Here is a 23,169-nt window from a genome sequence, read left to right as displayed (position 1 = left end):
GCCTTCCTTTCCACATCAACACCAAGGATGAGGAGACTCGGAAGTGATGGAGGTCACACCTGGGGGGAGGGGGAGGGAGTTAGGGGCTGGGACCTGGGTCCCGTTTTCATGCTCCCCACAGCTCCTGTGGGGAGGGGGATGGACAAACTGGCAGCCACTCGCTGGGGTGGGTGTGGGGCATAGTGTCATCAGGTCCTCGTCCAGGCCATTATGGGGCTCAGGTTCAGATGGAGAAGCTTGGAGTGTGAAGTGAGAAGTGGACCCCATTGGAGCAACCCTTGGGGGGCGGATGTCTGTGCCCAGCAGTGGGGCCTGGGGACGGGGGGGGGGGGGCAGGCAGCTCGGGCCCACCTGACCCGCAAGCTTCGGGGAGAGTGATGGCCCGAAACAGGTGGGCGGTGACACCGGACTCTGACAGGTGGATGTGAGGCCAGCCTTGTGGCCTTCCCCAGGCCACTGTGGCTATCTGGGCTTCGAGGCAGGGGCTGCTCTCCAGGGGGAGGGTATTTCCTGGCAGCAGGTGGGAGGGTCTGCACAGAGCTGGGAGTGGGTTTGTAAGGCAGGGGGAGTGGGATTCCAGGCACTAGGTCTCCCTTGACTTCCCAGCCAGGCTTCCTCTGAGTCTGGTCCAGCAGGAGCCCTCTGGCGCTGTCAGGCAGGCGAGCGCAGGAAGGAGAGGGCGCCGGGCAGGAGGTGCCTTGGAGGTAGGGGTGGGGTGAAGCTGCTTGCCTCACACCCAGCCCCACCCTGCATCTCTGAGGATGTCCTAAGATGACTCTGAGTTGGCTGAAAGGCTGGAACTTTGGAGATTCTCTTGGCCCTTCCTGATAGAATTCACCCTCCCTTTGGAGGGTGCGGCCAAGCCTGATGAGCAGCCCACAGCTGAACCCGACAGGGAAGGGAGGTTTTTAACTGTTTCGGTTTGCCTCGCTGCAGGCTCCCTCCTGGGCTAATTCCCGTCATCTCAAAAGTCCTGAGTTCTCACCTGCAGAAATGAAGCTCATCCTAAAGTAGCATTTCCCAGGGAATTCTAAAGACTCAGACACCTGAGGCGGGGCTGGGATTCTGAGCATTCAGTGAGCTCTGTAGGTGACCTGGGTGTTTGAGTGTCCCCTGGGGGGGGAGTGGTCATTGTGTCCTCCTGGCCCCAGGTGCTGCCCTGTACCCTGCTGTCCCCATGTGCTCCCGGGGTGAAGCAGAGCGTGCCAAACTGGCAACCCCTGAGCTGCCAAGGCTTGTGAGAAATGGGAACAGCCAACACCAGCCTCAGGGCTCCTGTTCATCACGCTTTTGCTCGGGCCTCAGGATCACGGTGGGCCTTCCTTCCTCTCTGCAGGGCCCCCACTTGGCTCTTGGTGGGGGTGTGCCGGGTGAGAGTCCGGTCTTTGCCTGTGCTGGTTCACATGGATGGACCACTCAGTACAGTTAAAGTTTGGGGAGAGGGCCCTGGGGGCGGTGTTCCAGCCTAGCAGGCATGGCCCTAGAGTCTATTCTGCCCACGGCAGGGCCCTGGAGTGGGAACCGGGGCCGTGGTGGGCCCTGTCTGACCCCTGGCACAGGCGTGTTCACCCTCTCTGGGGGTCTTCCTGGGCCTTGGGCAGCCTGGGTCCCTCTCAGGACCCTGCGGAGGAGTATGGGACTCACCCACCTCGCTGACAGGACTAGGACTGCCCCTTCTCCAAAGGAGCCCTTCAACGTGGGACTCTCCCTCTCCACACCCTGGTTGAGGACCAAGGGGAGAAAAGAGCCTCTTTCTTTCTTGCTAAAAGGTGTATGTGTGTAACTCACCAGTCCCAGGATAATTTTAACTCAGACGCTGGCCAAAAAAATGCCACTGGGTTTCTTTTTTTCCCCTGACTGGCTCGGCAGGGAGGCTCGGGGCATCGCAGAAGCCCCCGCCCACCCAGGTGGGCCCAGCTGAATGGGGGGCTTGTGTGAGGGCCAGTGGGGCGGGAACTGGCGTCCAGCCCACCACCAGCCCCGCCCGCCGAGCCGAGCTCAGGCCACTGCCACCCCGCCGGCTCCGCTCAGAGCGTGTGTGCAGCCATGGCCGGAGCCCCCGCCCTGGCCCTGCTCCTGCTTGGGCAGCTGCTGGCCGCCACCGTGACCGTGACCGAGGCGCAGGTGAGCGCGGGACCCCGGTGCACTGGGTTCGCCTTGGAAGGCGGCCGGGGTGGGGGTCCGTGGCTCTGAGGTCGGCGTTGAGCTGCACAGCCAGGGAATAAGCTCCCCGCCTCGCCCCGGGGTCAGCGAGGGAGCCGGGAAGCCCGGGGCCCCTGGGGACGGCGGGCACAGTCTTGTCGTCCCATAGCTTCCTCGCCGTCGCCCGGCTAGCCTCCACGGACGCCGGGACACCTCGGAGATGCACGCAGGGGCTGCCCCTCCTCACCAGGCAGGGTCCGGTGCCAGCGCTGTGCCTCCACCAGAGAGACACAATGTGGCCTTTGTTCCTTGCGGGGCTCAGCCCCCGACGCAGCCCCTCCTGCCCAGGCGAGGTGGCAGGGGATACTGCCAAGGCCCGAGGGTCTGAGGGGAGCCGGGGTGCGGGCCCGTGGACGGGCCCTAGCTCTTCTCCAGACTGGCAGGAGGGGATGCTCTGTCAGGCTGACCCCAGGGCCAACCAGGGGGACCCCCCCCCGGCCAGTGGGAGAGGGTGGGGGTGCAGCTGCCTGATGACATTTCTCCATTTCAGAAAGTGGGACCTCGAGGCCCCCCCGGCCCCCGAGGGCCACCTGGGAAGCCGGGCAAGGACGGCATTGATGTGAGTGTGGGGGTAGGGATGGCCGGGGCGCTTCTGCAGGGTTCTCGCTCCCGCCCCAACCTCCCTGAGCCCCAGGCCTGATGGAGAGAAAACTAACTGCACCTCCCAGGGCTGGGGCGATGAGCCAGCACCCCGGTGGGATGTGAAACGGGACAAAGACAATCCTTGTTCCTTCTTGGGGCGGACCCCCCGGGGATTGCCTCCCCAGGACAGGTGGGGGTGGCTCCGTGGTGCTCTTTGGGCTGGAAGTGCGGGCACTGGGTGTGTGTCTCTGGGTCCCCGGAGGGGCCTGCACTCCTCTTTTCTGGGGGTAAAGACTGTCCCCTGGGTGGGTCTCCTTGGCGGCTACTAGAGGCTGGAGCCAGCCTTGGAGGGCGCTGGGGGGCTGGCTCTGCCCCAGAAGTGGCATCCTCCAAGGGCGCCCCAGCCTAAGCGTGGCCTAAGCCGTGTGGGAGGCAGATGAGACCCTGAAGCCTGCCCCCAGGACCCGACGGGCTGAGAGCCCCAGACTCAGCCACGTCCGTGAAAGTCAGGGCCCTCCAGGCCTCTCCTCACCAGTACTGCTCCCCGGGTAGAACCTGCCTCCTTCTGAGTCCCCAGGGCCCTGCCTGGCCCTTGATGGTCCTGAGTCTCCCTCCCGCCACCCCACCCACAGGGCCGTCGCTCAGTGTGGCTGTAATGGGCCCTGGACCCAGGTGGCCTCCCCTCCTGGTGGGGCTGGGCACTTGGCGCCCCAGGGCTCCCCAGTTGTTCCCTCTGGGGACGTTTCCACTTAAAGCCTGGCCTGAAAGCCCCGGGTAAAAGATTTCAGAGCCAGTGGCCATCAGGGTGGAGAGGGTGCTGGGGTGCCTTCCCGGGCCTCTGTGTGTCTGGAGGCTGCCACCTCCAACCGGGTTTCTGGAGTTTCTCAGGCAGGCGGAGGGGTGGGGCTTCATGACGCCTCCCACCGTTTCTGGGGTGTCCCTGTGCCCTCAAAGTGGGCTCAGATCCCCAGTCTGTCCAGCTCACCCCTCTCCCCACCACCTGCCTCTGCACCTGGCCCTAGAGGGGAGGTGCCTACAGGTGTGGATGACGGGGTGAGGGGCTCCATCCTGCCTCCTGGGGCCTCCTCTGGGGCCCAGCTCTGCTCCCCTGGGCGGAGCTTCCAGAGGACACTTGGTCACGTGTGGGCATCTCCGTCTCTGCAGGGAGAAGTTGGTCCTCCAGGTCTGCCCGGGCCCTTGGTGAGTGTCCTGGCTGCGGTGTGGGGGGGGGGGATGGGGGGGATGGGGGGGGATGGGGGGGAGGCGGCCTCCTTCTAGTCTGGAGGGGACGGGTGGGCCTAGAGCAGGGGGGTCATTGACACCCTTTCCCACCATGCTGGGCCCTGGGTTGCCAAAGGGCGGCCTTGGAGCAGGGGCAGAGCGGGAAGAGGTGGGAGGGGAGTGGGTGGGACTCAGTGAGTCTCCGGGCAGGGTCTGGCTTTGACGCTTGCTTGGGCAAGTGCCCCGGCAGGTCAGGGAAGAGGTCCATACAGACCTGCACATCCAGCCTGTCAGAGGTCCCACAAGTGAGCCGGCCTGGAGCTCTTCAGGCCCTGGAATTGAGGGTTCTGGGCTCACAGAGGGGCCCACAGAGGGGCCCACAAAGGGGCCCACTGGCCCTTAGCTGGGGAGGCCAAAGCGTCTGGGTGAGTGTCCTGCAGATGTGACCGAAGAAGGGTAGAGGGGCAGCTGGAGGGGGAAGCCCTCCTGGGGCCAGCAAGGGGTGGGCAGGGCAGCAGGGAGGGCTGGGGCTCTGGTGGAGAGGGGCCCATCTAGGGCTGCTAGGTTGTGCCCCGCTGGAGGACACTTTTCTTCTTGGTGAAGGCCAAGACTCTGGCTGGAGCTTCCCTCACGCCTCTGCCCTTTCTCCCCACAGGGACCGAAAGGGGCCCCAGGGAAGCCAGGGAAACCAGGAGAGGCCGGGCTGCCGGGACTGCCTGGTGTGGATGTGAGTGTGCCGGCCCCTCCTTCTCCTCCCACGAGCCCCCCACTCCCCTCCCAGCCTGGAGGCGTTCCATCCCAGCGCCCAGGAGTCAGATTTAATTGCTGTTTTCCTACTGGGCCAGCTCAAGCAGGAAAGCCAGGCCCAAGAGTGTCTCCGGATGTCCCCCGGCAGGGTCCCTTGGCCTTCATCCCATACCCGTTAGCGTCTGGCCCTGTCTGCCAGACAACAGCGCCAGCGCACAGGAGAGGTGAAAGTCCCGCCAGCTCTGGCTTCTCTGGGAACAAAGGCCCATTATCCAGACCCCTCCGAGCCCCAGGGTGCCTGCGTCAGGGGCTCCTCAGGAGCTTAAGGCCTGGCCCCAGGACCGGGGGCTTTGCAAGCACGGGAGGGGATGTCAGAGGGGAACTCTCCTGCCCGCTGGGCTTGCCCACCCCAGCAGGTGCTCCAGCCACGGGCTTCCCACCAGGTGGGCGGTGGGTGGGGCCAGAGGGGAAGGTGCCTGACCCGAGGGTCTTTCTGATCTCTCTTGACTGGCTTTAGTTAGGGCGGGGCCCATGCCTGCTTCTTCCCCCTGAGAGGGCACGTCCTTCCCACGTGACCCCTTCAGCCCTCCTTCCACCTCCTTCCCCAGGGTCTGACTGGGCAGGATGGACCCCCTGGACCCAAGGGCGCCCCCGGAGAACGGGTAAGGCAGGCACCGCGTCCAGTGGCTTCAGCTCAGGGGCGAGGTCCCAGCCAGGGGCAGCCAGACTGAGCACCACCTGTCCACAGGCTGTGGGTTCTGAGGGCAGCTGCTGTGACTGCACTGGCTGGGCCCCGCCCCTGCCGTGGGGTGGAAGGGGGGCCGGAGGGCATGAGGACACAGGGTGATGAGTGTCCCCCCCGCCCCCTCTGGTCAGAGCTGTCCCAGCCCTCAGACCGTGCTGGGGGAGCTGGTATGGCTGTGTCGTGACCGGCCCCACATGCCCTCCTCCTCCTCTGGTGAGCCGCTGCCCCTCTCTCTGCGCCCACCCTAGGGGCCCACGGTCACCCAGCCTGTCCCCCGAGTCTGACCACTGTTCACTAAAACCCCCTTTCTGACCAACCAACTCCTCTCATGGCTCCAGGTGCAAAGCTGAGACCAACAACTCCCTCTCTGTCCCCCCTTCGAGAAGTGACTGTCCCCCAGCCCTGGGGTGCAGAGGGCAGTGGGGCTGTGATGGGGGGGGCAGGGAACCAGGACGCAGCCCTGCCTTTGGGAACTGGGCTGTAGGAGTGTTCTGAGTGGGAAACAAGGAAGAGAGTCGCTGCCTGCAGCCGGCAGGTCCTTTGATGTTTCCAAGGACGTTGGGGGAGTGGGGGAAAGGGGGGGAAGGGAGGAGGGGGACTAGCTCCAGGCTTTCTGCAGGGAGCCTGGGGCACAGGAGGGGAGGGGCCTCCCAAAAAAGGACCTCATCCTTGGGATGCAAGGCAGCAGGAGGCCCAGGAGGGTGCTGGGCGGACAGGCAGGCCAGCTGCTGGAGGTTTGGGGCGCCCTACTGTGGACCAAGGAGGCCGGAGGGCTTCCTGGAGGAGCTGGGCATCAGGCTATTCCGTGTGGCTCAGGTCACACCTGGCATGTGCCTTCCTGGTGGCCCGTTCTGCCTGCAGTAGTGCTGCCAGGAAGGGACCTTTTCTGGCTTTTCCTCAGCAGGACTGTTGGTAAAGGACCAGTCCCAGGCCCCTGGGACATCAGAGGTCCCCCCACCCACTGTCGGTCTCCTATAAAACAAGAAACCCCTCCTCAGGGGAGATGGACTTGGGAGGGAAGGGAACAGGTTTGCAAACAGAGGCAACGGTGCCTGGGCCCAGCCCACCCCTGACGCCCCCTTTCCTTCTGCAGGGAAGTCTGGGACCCCCAGGGCCACCTGGGCTGGGGGTGAGTACTGTCTTCTCCTCCTGGTGGGAGTTTGAAGGGCCCCAAAATGCCACGTCTGCTGCCCCTCTGCAGCTTCTCCTGGGGGCTGGTCCCTGGGCTGGGGTCCTAGGTGCTATCTGGGCTGTGCCCTCTCATCCCCAGCAACTCACCTGACCAGCTCAGGGGGATGGGGTGGGTGGTGGGCAACCTCCTCCCGCCCCCAGCAAGTTCTGACCCCATGCTTGGCATTGCAGGGCAAAGGCCTCCCTGGATCCCCCGTGAGTACCGATAACCCTCGTGCCCCACCCCCACCCCCCGAGCATGCCTGCCACACCCTGAGCCAACATGGCCACCAGGTCCCAAACCAGGGCTGGGGGCGGTGGGGGGGGGGGGGGCTTCTGGGCAGGGGGAACAGCGAGCTGACCCCTCACACAGAGTCCCCATGCTTTAAGAGAGGGCAGGCTGGCCCTGTGTAGGGATATGGGAGCCTGGTCTGGACTCCCCTGGGGATCCTCAGAGCTCCTTGGGTGCAGACCCCCATCTCTCACTTCTTACCTCCCCCAGGGAGAGGCAGGGGTGAGCGGCGTCCCAGGTGGAATTGGCCTCCGGGGCCCCCCGGTGAGTGGCTGCCAGGACTCCCCAAATGCAACCATGGGGGGGCCTCCCCGCTTTCCTTCCCTTTTCCCTCCCCCTTCACCGCCTCCCTGTGCCCCTCCTCTCCCTCCCCCTCGCCCTCTCTCTTGGTGGGCCTTCGTGGCTGACGTCCAGGACAGGGCAGAGCAGACCTCAGGACGCACAAGGCTGGGGCGGGGCAGGTGGGCAGCTCCGGGAGCGCCCCCATAGGGGCATCTTCCGAGTGGGAGGCTCCTCTCTGGAAGTCGCTGGTCCCCTCACCTCAGGTGGGGGCTGGTCCTGCTCCGTCTAAGCCATAATCCCCCCACAGGGACCCTCTGGACTTCCAGGCCTCCCTGGCCCCCCGGGACCTCCCGGCCCCGCTGTGAGTACTGGGCGGGGTTCTAGAGCCTCTCAGGAGGAGCCCCAGGCATGATGACTGCTTGGTGGGCTTGCCTCCCCTGTCCCCAGGGTGCCCGTCCTCAGGCCCCCCGTGCCCCCCGCCCCACCACCCATGTCCACGTAGAGAGTCCTGGAGCAGTGTGTGTCAGCTGACCCAGGGCTAGTGAGGCTCAGGCCTGGTGGCCACCCCGCCCCAAGGGCAGGTGGTTTCTGTCATTGTCACGTGCCCTGCGGGGGGGGGGACCAGCAGTACCTGGCACTGGCCACGGGGGGATGAAGGGCCCCTGAGTCCCCTGGAGGTCTTGAGTGGGCGGGGGGAGGGAAGGGGGGGCCATGTCAAAGCTGGCGTCTCTCTGTTCCAGGGTCGCCCAGGGGTCCTTCCCGAAGGCGCTACTGACCTTCAGGTGGGCACGTGCAGCCTTTGTGAAGCCCTTTGTCGGGGTGCCTGTCTTGGTGGGAGGGGCCCGTCTGGAGAGCACAGGAAGGCAGGGACGGGGGCCCCTAGGGACGGGTTCAGTGCTGGCGGCACCAGCTCTGGGTACGGCCCCCCCTGAGCTGCCCCTCCCCGCCCTCACCGGTCTAGCCCTGGCATGCGCAGCAGCACGAATTGAAGTTAATTTAAGCAAAATCACGTGTGGACCCATCCCGCTCCTCGGCACCGACAGGCTCCGGGTGCGGTCAACTGCGAGCTTGGCTGCCCTGGGGCGCAGACAGAAGGTTTCCCCATCACAGAAGCTTCCAGACCAGAGTCTGGGACCCACTTTTGGTTGTTGAGCTTTGTCTCTCTTGTCAGAAGAAAAACAGTGACTTTGGAGGCCTGGGGTTCGAGGGCTTCGCTTGCACAGCTGTTCGTGGGCCGGGCCAGCACCCGGCCTCCTCGGAGGAGCGGCTGGAAGTTATTAAAGGGAGAGCCTGGCCCAGCCCGCTTGCCCACTGGGGCCCCCGCTGCCCTTCTCTCCCCCACCCGTGTCCTGAGTGCTTGACGGTCGGTGTTCCTGAGGGAGGGTTTGGGGGTCTTCTGGAAAGAGGAGGACAGCTGGGGGAGGTGGATGTCACTGGCTCTGTGCCAGAGCAGCTGTGGAATGATCCAGACACCCCCATGCCGCCCCTGCGTTCGCCGAGCCCCCAGGCGCGGGGCATCCGGCCTGTGCCCGAGGACCACGTGTCCCTCCCTGAGGCGCCTCTGGCACCGAGGGGACCCCCGAGCAGAGCTGGCTGCAGAGCCGGGCGCGTGATGAAGGCCCCTTTGTGAAGCCAGCAGCCACCAGGCTGAATAGCTGCTTTGAACCTGCACTGGGGCTGAGACATCGGAGCCGGCTATGAGGAGGCGGCCGTGAGGGGCCGGCGGCCGTGGTCTGGCTCTGCAGCCCCTCACCGCGCCCCACGGTGGCCCTGAATGAGGCCCTGTCTGGGCTCCCCAGGAGGCCCCCGTGTGGCCCGAGCTCCCCTTCACCCGCCCCAAATGGCCCATCTCCGGGCCCCTGGGTTCTGACCTCAGCGCTGCCCCTGTTTTACTGGGAGGGGTCTGACCATTCTGTTTCCCAACAGTGCCCGGCCATCTGCCCGCCAGGCCCCCCAGGGCCCCCAGGAATGCCAGGGTTCAAGGTGAGCGGCCACTGAGGGTTGACTCAGACCCCAGCTCACCTTCACACCCCGTAGGAGGCGGCGGGGCCCCCATGTGGGCGGAGGTCCGGGGGGAGGTGGGCGTCCAGAAAGCCTGCCCTGGTTGCAGGATTGTTGCGGGAAGCAAGGGGGGCTGGCCCCTGCCCTGCTGGGGGACCTTGCTCTGTCCCTGTCCCCCTTCACCCCAGTGACCCGCTGGGGACTGGGGGGGCATTGAGAGAGGGCGTGGGGGAAAGCTGGCCTCAGGCCCCCAACCCCCTTCCCTGGCCCAGCCCTGCTCCTCCCAACCGGGCCTCTGTTTCCCCAGCTGGGCTGGTGGGCCAGGCAGGCCTTAATTGGCTCAGGGCTGCTTGTGGGGTCTGCTACCGTCCACCCGCCGCTGTCTTTCAGGGACCCACCGGCCACAAAGGGGAGCAAGGAGAAGTCGGCAAGGATGGCGAGAAGGTGAAGGCGGCTGGCGGCTGGCGGCTGGGTGGCGCCCCGGGGGGTGGCGGGGAGGCACAGGCGCTTGGGGGCACGGGGGCTGGGACTCTGGCAGGGCTGGGGGTGCCTGGCTCTTAGAGCCGGGTGATTTGGGGCAGGGTCTCTGGACAGAACCCCCAACACCTGGCCTCGCACGGAAGCTCCCTGAGCTTGGGCAGGCCCACTGCGGGCTGGAGAAGGTGGGCCTCAGCCCAAAGTGGCCCCCCGTAGTCCCTGCCACCCTCCCCCCTGACCACTGCCCTGGAGGGCATCTGCATCCTCCTGCACAGGCTGCGGGCGAGGCTGGGTGCCCTCCAGCGCGGTGCGAGCAGCCAGCCTGCCGCGTGAGCCGCAGAGGTGCTGGCCGCCGCCAGGAGGAGGTGTTGGGGGAGGACACGGTGCGACCTCTCTGGGCCTTGGGAGCTCAGCTGTGAAGTGGGGCGACGCCCCGCACGGCAAGGGCTCTGGCGGCGGGGTGGGGCAGTGGCCTCGGAGAGGTGCGGGGAGAGCTCGGGGCTGACGCCACCCACCTCTCCTGCAGGGTGACCCCGGCCCCCCTGGGCCCCCTGGCATCCCAGGCACCGTGGGGCTGCAGGTGAGTAAGGGGAGGTGTTGGACAGGTGAGGATGTAGGGTGGGGACCAACTCCCAGGACGGGAACCGGGTGCGGGTCCTGAGGCAGGGTTTTGGGGAATATACCAGAGCCCTTCAGCGGCTCCTGGGAGGTGTGGAATATACCAGAGCCCTTCAGCGGCTCCTGGGAGGTGTGGAATATACCAGAGCCCTTCAGCGGCTCCTGGGAGGTGTGGAATATACCAGAGCCCTTCAGCGGCTCCTGGGAGCTGTGGAATATACCAGAGCCCTTCAGCGGCTCCTGGGAGCTGTGGAATATACCAGAGCCCTTCAGCGGCTCCTGGGAGGCGTGCGGTCGGGGGGGGCTGCCGGCCCAGGCCCTGCAGCTCCAGCTCTCTCCCTGCAGGGTCCACGGGGCCTACGAGGATTTCCAGGGCCACTCGGACCCCCCGGGGACCGGGTAAGTCCACTAGCCCCCCGCCGCCTGGCCCTTGAGGGGGGCTGGGGGGCCACCTCCAGACGTTAGATGGGCCCCTTGAGCACGGGTCCTCAACAGTGGCCACAGGTGGCCTGTGTGACCGCGGCCCTCTGGGCCTCCACTCACTGGATGCTTCCCAAAACCGGGGCCTGTGAAGGCTTTTGTGGCTTAGGGCCAAAGGGAATGGGAGAGGCAAGCAGGGGCCAGCAGGGGAGGCCTTGGCAAGTGGGGGAGGGGGAGGGGCTTGGGGAACCACTGGGGGGCTGACGGGGGAGGGGCCTGCTGGGGGGCTTGGGCGGGGGGCTCCCGGCGGGCCTCTCCAGATGGAGCCGGGTGCTCTGGGGGATGCTGCCCAGGCCTCAGAGGAGAGGCTCAGGTGCCCCTTCTCCTCCACAGGGTCCCATCGGGTTCCGAGGGCCCCCCGGGATCCCAGGAGCCCCTGGGAAAGCGGTACGTGTGTCTGGGGGTGGGGGTGGTCCCGTGCAGGCCCAGGCTCTCTTCTCTTCTCTCTTGCTCACTCAGATGCCTCCCGCAGCCCCACTGGGCTGCCCATCCCGTGGGCACACCTGGGGGGAATCACATGTGGCACACCTGGGCAGGTACCAGTGGACACACCTGGGGGGAGGGGGCGAGTCCAGAGTCAGCCTGTCCTTCATGGGAGATTTGCGTTCTCTCTCTTTCCAGACATGAAGTGAGGTGTGGTGAGTGTCCCTCGGGCCTCTGTGACCCTCAGCATTGTCTTCCTGCTCTCCCACCTTCTTGAGTTAACTCTCTCCCTGTGCCCCCTTGTCATTGCAGGGTGACAGAGGCGAGAGGGGCCCAGAGGGGTTGCGTGGCCCCAAGGGCGACCTTGTAAGTGAGAGAACCTGTGTTCTCTGGGTCCTTCCTTGGGAGAACCTGATCCACGGGGCAGGGGGCGGGGGGTGGGGGGGATGGACGGTAAGTCCAGGGAGGCGAGGGGCAGCTGCGCTCTCCTGCGGGTAGTGGGGAGCCCCTGGACAGTGCCAAGCTGGGCCTGGGGGTCCCAGCCCTCCCCCTGCCCAGGCGGCTCCCCCAGGAGTCCCCCGGCCTTGTTGCCCCCGTGGCTCCTTGAAGCTACTGTCACCTCACCAACTCCTCTCCAGAGCAGCAGGGCAGGGTCCGGAGGACCACACTTCTGAGTGCGAATCCTGGCCACTAACATCCGTCAAGAGGCCCTGGGCAGTGGGGCCCGACCTGGGGCCAAGGATGCCCAGCTGTGAGATGCAGTAACACAGAAAACGACTCTCGGGTTAAGCAGAACATAAGTGAAGCCGAGAGATAATTAAGCCTCTCGCGAAATGAAGTGACCGTCTCCGAACCAATCCCGTCTTCCCCCGGCCTGAGCCCAGCGGCCAGAGGCCCAGAAGGCGGCCGTGTGATGCCGCAGCATCCACAGGACCCTAAGATAGTGCCCGGGGTGACGGGCCTTTTCCCCTGGGGGTCGGGCCTGGCCTACACAGCTGTCCCCTGGCCCAAGCTCAATACCCGGAGTCTAGAAAGTGGTGTGCACGGCACGTCTAAGGCTCCCGGGCCTACCTCCCCCGCCCCCCTCCCCTGGACCTAGTGAGGTATGTGGGAGGAGCAGTCCCCGCGGGCCTGACTGCGGTCCCTTGCGTGTCTTTCAGGGCAGGCCTGGTCCTAAAGGCGTCCCTGGCATGTCCGGGCTGGTTGGAGAGCCGGTGAGTGCCCGTGGATGCCAGCCTAGGGGCGGAGGGGGCTCTGCCGGCCCCTTGCTCCCTGCCCTTTGCACCTGCTTCCCCGGAGAGTCATTCTCCTCCCACGGCCCTGGGCTATACTTGGGCCAGCTGCCCGGGCCACTGGCCCTCCCTTGTTTCACTCTGCTGTCGCCTTCTGGAAATGCCTAATTGTGGGTGAAGGGCCCGCACACTTGCGTTTGGCCGGAGGCCACAGAATCTTTTGCCGTCTAGACCACACAGAGGTAGAGGGTCTCGGGCTGAGCTCATGTGCATTCCAGGGGCACGTGAGGGCGGGTGGGGGAAAGGGTGGCACAGGTGGGGGGCATTCTGAGGGTCCTGAGCACTGGCCCTCCACACCTGTGCCCCCTCATCCCTGCTATGTGCCCGTGCTCAGCCCAGACCCCCACTTCCTCCTGGCCCCCTCCCCATCCTGGCCCTAGAGGATGGGCCCCTGGGAGGCCCCCTGGGGTAGCACAGCCCGGCAGTGGGAGGCTGAAGGAGGGGAGGGAGGGACTCCAGCTGCTCTCCTGCCACCTTCCCAGCACATGGCTGTGTCTGAGATTCCAAAGTTAGTCAAGCCTGTGGGATTCAGCAGGCCTGAGCCCAAATCCTGGCTCCCAAGCCTCAGTTTCCCCGTCCGTAAAGTGGGCACAGCAGAACTTCCCTGGGCCGCGTGAAGAGTCTGGGTGGATGAGGGACGCGGGGGGGGGGGGCAGCGTGTGGTCTGGGTGCATCCTAACCGCCCTCATCTGCACGATCGGAGGGCAGCACAGGTTACTACCTGCCCCCTGAGCCCAAGAGGGCAGACCTAGTACAGGCGGCTGGGGAAGGGAGGGGCCTGGTGGGCGTGGTCTGGAGGGTGACCAGGCTGATTGCCCACTGGGCCTCACACCATCCGCTGTCCCCAGGGCATGCCGGGCAAGGATGGCCGGGACGGTGTGCTGGGACTCGATGGCGAGAAGGTTGGTACTGGCTAGCGGTCTGCAGGGGAGGAGGGGTCTGCAGGGAGTTCAGCCTCCAGGGCTTCAGCACCCCATGTCCCCCCAAACTCCCACAGGGAGAAGCTGGTCGCAACGGTGCCCCAGGAGAGAAGGGTCCCAATGGGCTGCCGGTGAGTGCACGGGGCTCCTGCCGTGGCCCCAGGGACAATGCCAGTGGTCGTCTCCCGTGGGTTCCTGAGTGGGAGCGCCTGCAGGGGGCTGTGCATCAAGGCCGGGGAGGCTGCAGGAGCCCCTCACCCTCGGGGGGTGCTCTGCCTCTGGCCTTGTATGCTGACCTCTGACCTCTGACCTGCAGGGTCTCCCTGGACGAGCAGGGTCCAAGGGTGAGAAAGGAGAACTGGTATGTGGCTTCTTTCTTCTGGGGAGGGGAGGGGAGGGGGAAGGAAGTGGGGAAGGGGGGAAACGGGGAAGGGGGTAGGCCGCAGCCTGGATCCTGGGCAGAGGGGTGTGGGCAGAGCTCACGCAGGGCTCACCCTTCCCCTGCAGGGCAGAGCTGGAGAGCTGGGTGAGGCTGGCCCCTCAGGAGAGCCCGGTGTCCCCGTGAGTATCTGCAGCCCTCACCCCCAACCCAAGTGTGTGCGGACCCCGCTAACACCCTCTGTGCCCCTCCCCGAGTGTAGGGAGACGCTGGTGTGTCCGGGGAGCGTGGCGAGGCTGGCCACAGGGGCTCAGCGGTGAGTCGGGGGAATGGAGTCTGGGGTGGGGGTGGGCACGGGGCCACAGCTGAGTGGTCCCCTTTTCTGTGTGGGCTGCGGTGGCGTTTTGGATGCATGAATGGGCTGAGCCTGTGAAAGCTGGGACATGGTGGTGGCCAGGCTCGAGCTGTCCTGTCCTTGAGACCTCTGTGCCGAGGAAGCAAAGTCCCAGCACCCAGCCGGCCGAGGGAGCACCCCGCCTTGGGCCTGGGAGGTGTGGTGGAAGCAGCCCCCACCCCAGCCCCACCACAGACCAAGATAATGAAGACACCGGCATCGGTGCCCCGCGCCAAGTCCGGCTGACGCACGGGGCCCGAGGGCATGCCTGACCTCTGCGACCCCCAGCTGCCCCCCAGGATCCCTCCTACCTCTTTCCCCAGCAACTGGGCCAGGTGGCTGGGGACCAGCTCCCGTGTCTGCCCAGCCCCCGCGGGGGAGGCGGAGCTGCACTCACACTGTCTGTCTGTCTTTCAGGGGGCTCTGGGCCCGCAAGGCCCCCCCGGAGCCCCTGGTGTCCGCGGTTACCAGGTGGGTGAGGTTTGCGCCCAGGGAGCCCAGGTGGGCCAGCCGGGCTGGGGAGGGGTCTCCACTGGGCTCCCTGTGGGTGCTGACGCGCTGGGTCCTTGTCTGTAGGGCCGGAAGGGCAGCATGGGAGACCCCGGCCTGCCCGGCCCCCAAGGCCTCCGAGGCGGCGTGGGCGACCGGGTAAGTGGCACCCCACCCACAGTCCCACGGGACACACAGAGGCGCCACGTCAGAGGCCCCCAGAGGCACCTCACACCGTAGGTGCGCAGTAGTCGGGCACTGTGGGTGTCCCTATTGTCCCATGATATTTGGGACACAGAGGGCCCCAGTCTGGGTGACCGGAGGTTGTGGGCTGTGTCCGGGCTCCGGCCTGGCCGCGCTACACCAGGTCCCAGGGGAACCTCAGGTGTCTTCCTTGGCCGTCCGCCCGCCCGCCGGCTGGCAGTGACAGGACCCAGGAGCTGCCATCTCTGGCGCCCCTTCATCCCGGGCCTGGTGGGCCACAGAAACCACGGCCTGGGGCTGGGACAGTGGGCCCTTCCTCAGCCTTCAGGCCAGAAATGCCAGGGGTCAGGGACATGCCAAGGGCACCAGGGCCTCCAAGAGGTAGAGAGAGAGGCCCTGGCACTGCGCCCGTCCCCGTGGGGGCCAGGGGCCGGTTACTGTATCGCCCCCCGGTCACCCTCGCCTGCACTTTGAGGTCACAGGGAAGTTTCACTTTCTGGACCCTTTGGGCGGGTTCTTCCTCATGCTGCTATCTGAGCAAATGGACAGTTTTTATTTTAACATTTTCGGGGTGATTCTGGCAGTTCCCAGACACGCCCCTAATCCCGCAGTCCCCTGGGAAGATGATCAACACGAGCTTTGGGCCCTGACTCGGCAGCTCGCGTCGGGAAGTTACCCTGGGATCGTGTAAGTGAAAATGCTGCACGATCCAAACTTTTTCCGGTGATGCCGAGCCCAGAGGCCTTGCCGTCCGGCAGCACAATCGCGCACCCCACGTGGGGCGAGGCTACGAGCCCCTAAAAAGATGAGGGCTCTACAGGAGGATCCCAGCACACTTAGGGGCCAGGATGCCGAACGTCCGGGAAGGAGGCTGTTTCCACAGCAGCCCGGGCGCCCCCCGCTCGTCCTGGCTCCACAGCGGGTGCGGGTCGCCCAGGGATCCCTGTGGTCTCTTTAACGCTCAGCCTTTCTCTGCCCAGGGCCCGGGAGGAGCTGCAGGCCCAAAGGGCGACCAGGTGAGCGACCGGTGGTCAGGTCAGCTGTGGGCTGCCCGCTGTCTTCAGGGCTGGGGGGCGTCCTTCTCATCTCTCTCATCTCCCTCCCTCTCCCGCCACCCCCCCCCCCACCAAGGCTGACAACTCTGGGCACCCAGCCGGACCCGGGGCCAGTTGGCTCCTGGGTACAACGGGGGCCGCCTGTGGCCTGGGCGGCTCCTCCGGGACCCTCAGAGTGGGGCGTGTTCCCTGCTGGCCATCTGGGTTCCAGGAGCAGATTAGAAAAGTGTTTGTTCTCCAGGCAGCACCTTCTCTCTGGAGGGCCCAGGGGCAAGGGGGGGGGGCCGCAGCTCTGGAGGATCTAGAAGAGTCTAAACCCACCTGAGGCTCTGCTTACTGTCTGCTTGGCGCCTCGGCCTGGCCCTGGGTCTCGGGCGCCGGCTCCCGCCAAGGTTGGAGGATGGCGGCGTAGACAGTTCTGCAACTTTGAGCCGTGTCGTTTCAGGGCATCGCGGGCGCCGATGGCCTTCCTGGGGATAAAGGAGAACTGGTGAGTATGACTAAGTCGGCCTCACTTTTGACAACAGAACTCGCCACGTTCGGGGTCGGGGGTTGGGGAAGGGCAGCATCTGCAGGTCCAGGCTGGGGTGGGCCGAGCTGAGGACCGAGGTGCAGCTGATGTCCTGGCTGCTGACCGGCCCCTAAGGCAGAAGGCAGCCCCAGGCCCAGCTGTGGGGTTTTCTACCGCCTCCCGTGCTCCATCTGCGGCTCCAGCATGAATTAGCCAGAGTTGAGATTGAGCTACAGAAAACTGCTTCCACAGAGGTAAAACTCAGGTTGAGTTTAGAATAAAACCCTGATGGAGTTCATCGACAGAGTCACACCTCGGGCGGTGACTGAAACGGAACAGTCAGGGGGTTTGGGGATAAAGATCTCTGTGGCTCCCACGTGGTGAGGGTCTCCAGTTGTGTGACCGAGCCCTTCTCTGAGTCTGGAGAAGATGGAAACGGCTCAGCCCCAGGGACCCTCGTCTCCAGCACAACCTTGTAGCCCAGAGCCAACTTTTCCCAGCTTGAGCCGAGGTGATCTCGGTTGTGTGCGCGAGTGTTGTTCATCTTGGTGAGTTCCTAGATGACCTTGACACACGGGACCCTGGGAACAGCCCCCCGACCTGCTCCACCCCTACCTGCGAGGCGGGCAGTGCCCCTCACACTGTGCTCTCAGCGACTTACCACTCAGGCTGTCTGAGCTGCAAAGCCTGGCCCCTCCACCTCCCTCCGGCTTCGAGGGGGGCCACCGGCTGCGGCCTGAGCGGAGGGCGGTGGCATGGATGGATGAGCGGTCCCGGGCCGTCTGCCGTCTGGCTGGGGCCCAGTTCCCGTCCACACCCTGCCAGGCAGCTTCCTGAAGTCACAGCTGGAGAAGGGGGAGCCTTAGGCCCAGAGACCCTCAGCTCCGCCAAATGTGTAACAATAAAGATGCAAGAGGGAGGGGATATGGGATATATGTATATATATAACTGATTCACTTTGTTATAAAGCAGAAACTAACACACCATTGTAAAGCAATTATACTCCAATAAAGATGTTAAAAAAAATAAAAAATAAAGAATGGGAATAAAATAAACATGGATGAGAAAAAGTACTATGCAGCTAATAACACTCTTTAGGGAAAACAAGTTTAAAAACATCAGTAGCTATAATACAATCTCAGCAATATAAAAAGAAGCCTAGAATAAAAAGGAGTAACCACTGTGGCTATTGTGATGCCATCAAATAGCAGCTTCATGGATGACTTGCTTTTCTCTTCCGTCCCCAACTAATAACCGCTAGACTGGTTCCTGGGGAAATAATTCCCACCAACTAACAACACGCAAGTAATTAAAATGCACAACTTCCCTTCTGCTCTTTTGCAGGGTCCCAGTGGCCCTGTCGGACCCAAAGGAGAGGTGAGTGCCGGGCAGAGGTTGGCTCCTCGGGGCCCCCAGGCCAGCCCCGGGGCACTGACGGCCGTGCAGATCACAGAGGCCTGCTCTGGTCAGAAGTCAGGAAACTGCCGGCCCTACTTCTTCTCCCAGAGGGGGAAGCCCATGCCCTGACCCACCCCTTCCTGCTGTTTCCCTCTAGTCCGGCAGTCGAGGGGAGCTGGGTCCCAAGGGCATCCAGGGCCCCAACGGCACCAGCGGCGTAGACGGCGTCCCAGGCCACCCTGGCCCCATGGGCCTCCAGGGCGTGCGCGGCGTGCCTGGCATCACTGGGAAACCCGGAGTCCCGGTACGTGTCTCCTCTCTGGAGCCAGTGCTTATTGGTGTTGGGCTTTTCCTGGATTTAGATCAAGTCTCTTCTAGATGAACAAGGTTACTTTGCAGAGTGTGACAGTGGGGGTGCCTCAAGGAGATGCCAGCGTGCCCCCCAATACGATGATGGATTTCGGGGTGAATTTCAGGGGAAAGAGGCCAGCGAGCAGCACGTCAGGGAGCTGTGTGGGGGGATGGTCAGCGGTGAGTGCCCTCTGCCCTGTCCCATCCCGCCCGCGGCTCCGCCCCTGGGGCTGCAGCCTCTCCCACCCCCAGCCCCAGCCCCGCCCAGCCTCACCCTCCGCCACCTGCCGGCCGGCCCACCGCCCGCGGTCCTTGGGGTCTGCACCAGAGGGGGCCCCCTCCCCGCAGGGCTCACCGCGGTGCCTGGTGCACGGGGGATGGGCTAAATGTCTGCTGAACGAAGTGGCCACGAGGGTCAGACAATCGCGCCCTTCCAGCTCTGACAGACCAAGTGGGCATCTTTCGGCCTCTCCGGTTCATGAGCTCCCTTCTAGGGCTGTGATTCACTCTTGGGGCCACCGAGGACCGTGACCGCATTTATCACGTACCCAAAGCAGTTAAAGCCCTTTTCAATCAATGAACAAACTTCCTCTGAAAGGCAGTATATTCGCGCTTTACGTAACACACTTCTGATGAACAGATGTCTGATCTTTGTTTTCCAAAAGAGCAAATCGCACAGCTAGCCGCGCACTTGAGGAAGCCCTTAGCACCGGGGTCCATCGGTCGGCCGGGTCCCGCCGGCCCCCCCGGCCCCCCGGGGCCCCCAGGCTCCATCGGTCACCCCGGGGCTCGAGGGCCCCCTGGATACCGCGGTCCCACCGGAGAGCTGGGAGACCCCGGACCCAGAGGTGAGTGCAGTGCACCCACCACGCGGCCACACACCGGAGCCCCCAGCCATGAAATCTGCCCCCGCCACGCAGAGAGGCTCCCCTGGGGAGACAGGGTGGGGGAAGAGACCCAGAGGGGAAATGGGCCCAAAGTCATCTGGCCTTCAGCCAGGGTCCTTCCGGCCTTGCCGATCCGTGTCTGACACACACGTCTGAGCTGCCTGGGGGCGCCCCCTCCCCTCCCCTCCCCTCCCTCTGGGTCCACGGGCTCATCTAGAAAAGCCCTGGGAGGTTGAGCCATTGCTAGAAGCCGCCTCGGGTACAGCCCTTCATGCTTGCAGGCCCAGCTTGGTTAATTCCTTATTAAGCCCACGGGTTGTGATAACGTTTTTCAAAATGTGATGGTTTTCTCAAATACCATTAGAATAACATTTGGGGGAGGACGGTTGAGAAGAATGTGAGGAATGAACGAAAAGGAGCCCCATTTGTAAGCAACAGCACTTCCCTTAATGAAAACTGGCGTGTGCAACCATTTCTGTGGCAAAAGGCAAAAATTAGAAATCAAAAATCCATTTTAAGGACTGTAAAGAACTAGGAATGAGTTGAAACGAGGTGAAAATCTTGATCCCACGCAGGGGTGCCATTGTAGGGATGCTTGGTGCCCAGACAGGGAGCTGCTGGCCACTAACCTTTTCCAACAAGGCCTTTAACACTTAGTTCATTTTAAATTCTAACCAACCGTTTGCCACTGCAGCCGGCCTGCCCCCAGGCAGCTAGCCTCACGGCCCCAATTCAGGATTTAAAGTTCGTGATTGCAATTTGTTCCAAACTTATTGACCAAATAATTTTCTGTTTCTGGAAAACAGCTTAAGAAAAAAGTTTCCAAGGGAAACTTAACTTATGTGAGTTCCTTTTATCCTCTGTGAGGTTAAGTTAAAATACCTCAGCAGGTGAAAATGCTTCCAGAATTAGAGGTATCATTTCATTACTGTTAAGACGCTGGGAGATTGAATAGTTTCAACACTAGAGGGCAAACGTGTCAAATGCACCTTCTCACCCCGTCCCAAGTTTACCATCAGACATCTCCCTGTTGTCTTGGAGACGTGTCTGAGTTCTGACCGTCCCTGGGCCGTCTGTGCCAGTACAGTCTGCGGGAGGGATGGTTGTCCTCAAAGAAAGACCAAACAAGGTTTTCTCCAAGTAGGGATCTGAGTGCCTTTAAGACTTTTGAAAATAAAATTCAAAAATAGCATTGATCACTTTATGGGTTCTCAGAAAAACAGCACAGCAGAATTCAGGGGAGGCCGCCACACGGCGCGGGGTCAGCGTGTTCCCTGGGGCGCCTGCCTCGGGGTGGGGACGACCGAAGGTTATTGTTTGAATTAAACGAGAATATATACTGTAGTTCTTCAGGCAGAAGCCACTGTCACTGCTGGGCTTCCATCTCCCCCCGGGACACAACAGATCAGGGACCTGCTCTGGAGGCCGGGAAAGCCCAGGCCCCACGGGAGGCCCCGACTGCCCGGCCCTGGGCCTCCTGATCCTTTGTAGAAGGTGTGCTACCGTCTGCGATGGGAAGAGGGACAAACGCCAACGGAAAGAAAACTGGTGCCACTGCTTTTACCATCAGGCAGGACAGAGCGCACCCAACAATGCTGCTTGGCTCACTGAGCGTCACTATGTTGACAAGAGGCTCAGTTTTCCGAGAATACCACTCAGGATAAGCTGTCTGCAGCCAGCATCACACAAAGTACAGGCCGACAAGCGGGCCCTCGTAGCGGGGCCTCAGCTCACCTCCCGGAGACCACAACCAGTTGGAGGCGGCGGAGTGGAGAACACAATTCAGGGGACATTTTAAAACACCTTAGATAATTTGTCAAAAATCATGTTGAACATAGGAATACAGGGTAAGCACTCAGCTGCTGAACAGGCATAAATACTGTGAACAAATCAGAAGTCCAGAAGCGCTGCTCTGAGGCTGGCGAGTCACGTGGGGGGTGCATTCTCTCAAATCCATCCAGCCCGACACTTTGCTGTGTGTCCTTTTCTGAACGTGTTTTGATTCAGTAAAAAGCTTAGGAAGCAGGCACCCTACTCGTAAAAAGGCAGGATCACACACTCGCCGCAGCAGAATTCTGTCTTTGAACCTGAATCAGGGCTTCTAAGCAAATGCGTATGTCACTTGCCCTTGACAGGAAACCAGGGGGACAGAGGAGACAAAGGCTCAGCTGGCGAGGGCCTGGACGGGCCTGACGGAGACCAAGGGCTCCAAGGTATGAGGCCGCTGTCACTAACGTTACACGGGCACCTCTTCTGAGGGGATAACTTTTCTCCTGACAAAGCACCCGTAGAGGCCAGGTTAGGGACTGTTTTAACGACCCTTTAATCAGATCGCCCTGTGTCTGTTTTAGTTCAGGAGTTTCAGTTAAATTCTATTCAACTAAAGCCATCGAGTATCTATTTCAGTTAAATCCTAACAGAATTTCCTCTTAAGTGACCCACATGTACCCTGGATGTTGACACTTTTCATGTTGAATATAAATACTTTGCCGAGAGGGAGGAGGGCAGCCCCAGCCGTGTTCCATCCCGAGCCTTCTCGGGGGCTGTCCCGGGGCCACCGCATCTGCACACACGTCCTGGGAGCAAACACACACCTGTCGGCCCAGCTCCTTGCTCACTCCACCCCTCCCCGCACCCCTAGCTCCTGGTTTCTCCTCTGCTGACCTCCTCTGCCGTCCACCTGCCCAGGTGGCCACCACCTGGTGGGGGGGGCGCTTTCTGTCTCACACCTAGTCCATCCCCATGGTTACCACCATCACCGTCAGCATCCCCCTCGCTCACCCCAGACCCATTCCTCACATGGCGCCAGCGGACTCTTCTCAAGTCCGAGCTGCCCTGCTTAGGACAGAACCCAGACTCCCGCGCCCTGGCCTCTGCCCTCGCTGTTCTCCGGCCTGAGCGCGCCTCCCCTGGGCCCCTCCCGGAGTTAAGAAACGAGCTACAGAAACACAAGACTTGGGTTGGCTGAACGGACACACCACTGATGTCCTCTCTCTGTGTCTCCACTCACCTTCCTGGTCTGTCTCAAGGACCACAAGGCGTGCCCGGTGTTAGCAAAGACGGCCGCGACGGGGCCCACGGAGAGCCTGGGCTCCCTGGCGATCCTGGCCTTCCCGGTGCTGTTGGCGCTCAGGGAACCCCCGGCATCTGCGACACCTCCGCCTGCCAAGGAGCCGTGATGGGAGTGGGCGGGGACAAATCAGGTCCCAGGAGCTCCTAAAACACAACTTCAGGAAGCGGGTGAGAAAGTGACGCCGACTGAGGCAGCCAGCTGTGCCAGGACCCCGCGGGGACCAGCAGCGTCCTGGCACCAACGGTTGGGCGCCGCCGTGCCGCCCAGCGAGGCCTGCCCCTCCTTGTCCTCAGCGGCAGCGACTGGACACTTGGCCCCCAAGAGCATCCTCCATCGAGCTGCTGTCAGAGTGCTCTGTCTCCACGTGTATTTACAGTGGTCCATTCGGCTGTAACATCATACCTCAGACACAGGCCTATGTAATAAAATCGTCAACCCAACATTTCAGAGGGATCTAGGGTGTACATATAGAAAGTTTTGTACAATTTCACGAGAGAAAAAAATATTCAGCAACTTGTTTACATGGCATTTGTGTAAAGGCTAAGATATCGTTTCAATAAAATGATATATGAAATCTTCAGATTAATGACTGGCCACAGTATTACAAAAAAAATAAAGAATTTAATGTACAGTATCCCTTCCATACAAAGGTCTCGTCTGATTTGCCTGCCTCCTTTGTGTACAAACGTTTAACTATCTCCCATTGACAGTATTTATTGAAAGTGACTGTATTGCACTAAAGTCTGTTGGTATTATCTATTGTAATAAATAAAGCCACTCATTTGAAAAACTCAGTTCCAAACACTACAGTTTATTACACAGAAAGTAATGACTCTCAATATGAAAATGAGGGCATTGAAGCAATCTACCGTGACAATATTTCATTTATGGACAAAAGTACCTTTAAAGGAGATCTCTGGAAAATTTCTAGCAAAAAGGTTTAAAATAGGACTGCATTTTGCAATACAGTTCTATG

The 23,169-nt window shown here is 62.4% G+C and overlaps 1 protein-coding gene across 1 annotated transcript; it reads left to right on the top strand.

Annotated features, from left to right (window-relative positions):
- The first annotated feature begins 410 nt into the window (after positions 1-410).
- COL9A3 (collagen type IX alpha 3 chain) lies at positions 411-22,802 on the top strand. Its single transcript, XM_068565773.1, has 32 exons — positions 411-2,124; positions 2,693-2,761; positions 3,949-3,984; positions 4,661-4,732; positions 5,361-5,414; positions 6,591-6,626; positions 6,860-6,883; positions 7,170-7,223; positions 7,549-7,602; positions 7,982-8,023; positions 9,168-9,224; positions 9,633-9,686; positions 10,246-10,299; positions 10,683-10,736; positions 11,151-11,204; positions 11,553-11,606; positions 12,401-12,454; positions 13,381-13,434; positions 13,530-13,583; positions 13,769-13,813; positions 13,960-14,013; positions 14,094-14,147; positions 14,643-14,696; positions 14,802-14,873; positions 15,899-15,934; positions 16,419-16,463; positions 17,829-17,861; positions 18,040-18,186; positions 18,359-18,413; positions 18,899-19,081; positions 21,256-21,333; positions 22,150-22,802. The coding sequence occupies exons 1-32, from the start codon at positions 2,047-2,049 to the stop codon at positions 22,338-22,340; spliced, it is 2,055 nt and encodes a 684-aa protein (XP_068421874.1). The 5' UTR covers positions 411-2,046; the 3' UTR covers positions 22,341-22,802.
- Positions 22,803-23,169: the final 367 nt, after the last annotated feature.

This window comes from Eschrichtius robustus, chromosome 16, assembly GCF_028021215.1.
Source record: "Eschrichtius robustus isolate mEscRob2 chromosome 16, mEscRob2.pri, whole genome shotgun sequence".
NCBI lineage: Eukaryota > Metazoa > Chordata > Mammalia > Artiodactyla > Eschrichtiidae > Eschrichtius > Eschrichtius robustus.
Note: the sequence above shows the minus strand (reverse complement) of the source record. Positions and strands in the feature narration are given on the sequence as shown.

Bases quoted from the DNA above. Each gene is read 5' to 3' on its own strand.
- COL9A3 (XM_068565773.1), top strand. From the start codon at position 2,047: ATGGCCGGAGCCCCCGCCCTGGCCCTGCTCCTGCTTGGGCAGCTGCTG. The intron at 10,737-11,150 runs GTAAGTCCACTA...TCTCCTCCACAG, and splicing joins TCGGACCCCCCGGGGACCGG to GGTCCCATCGGGTTCCGAGG. The intron at 21,334-22,149 runs GTATGAGGCCGC...GTCTGTCTCAAG, and splicing joins CGGAGACCAAGGGCTCCAAG to GACCACAAGGCGTGCCCGGT.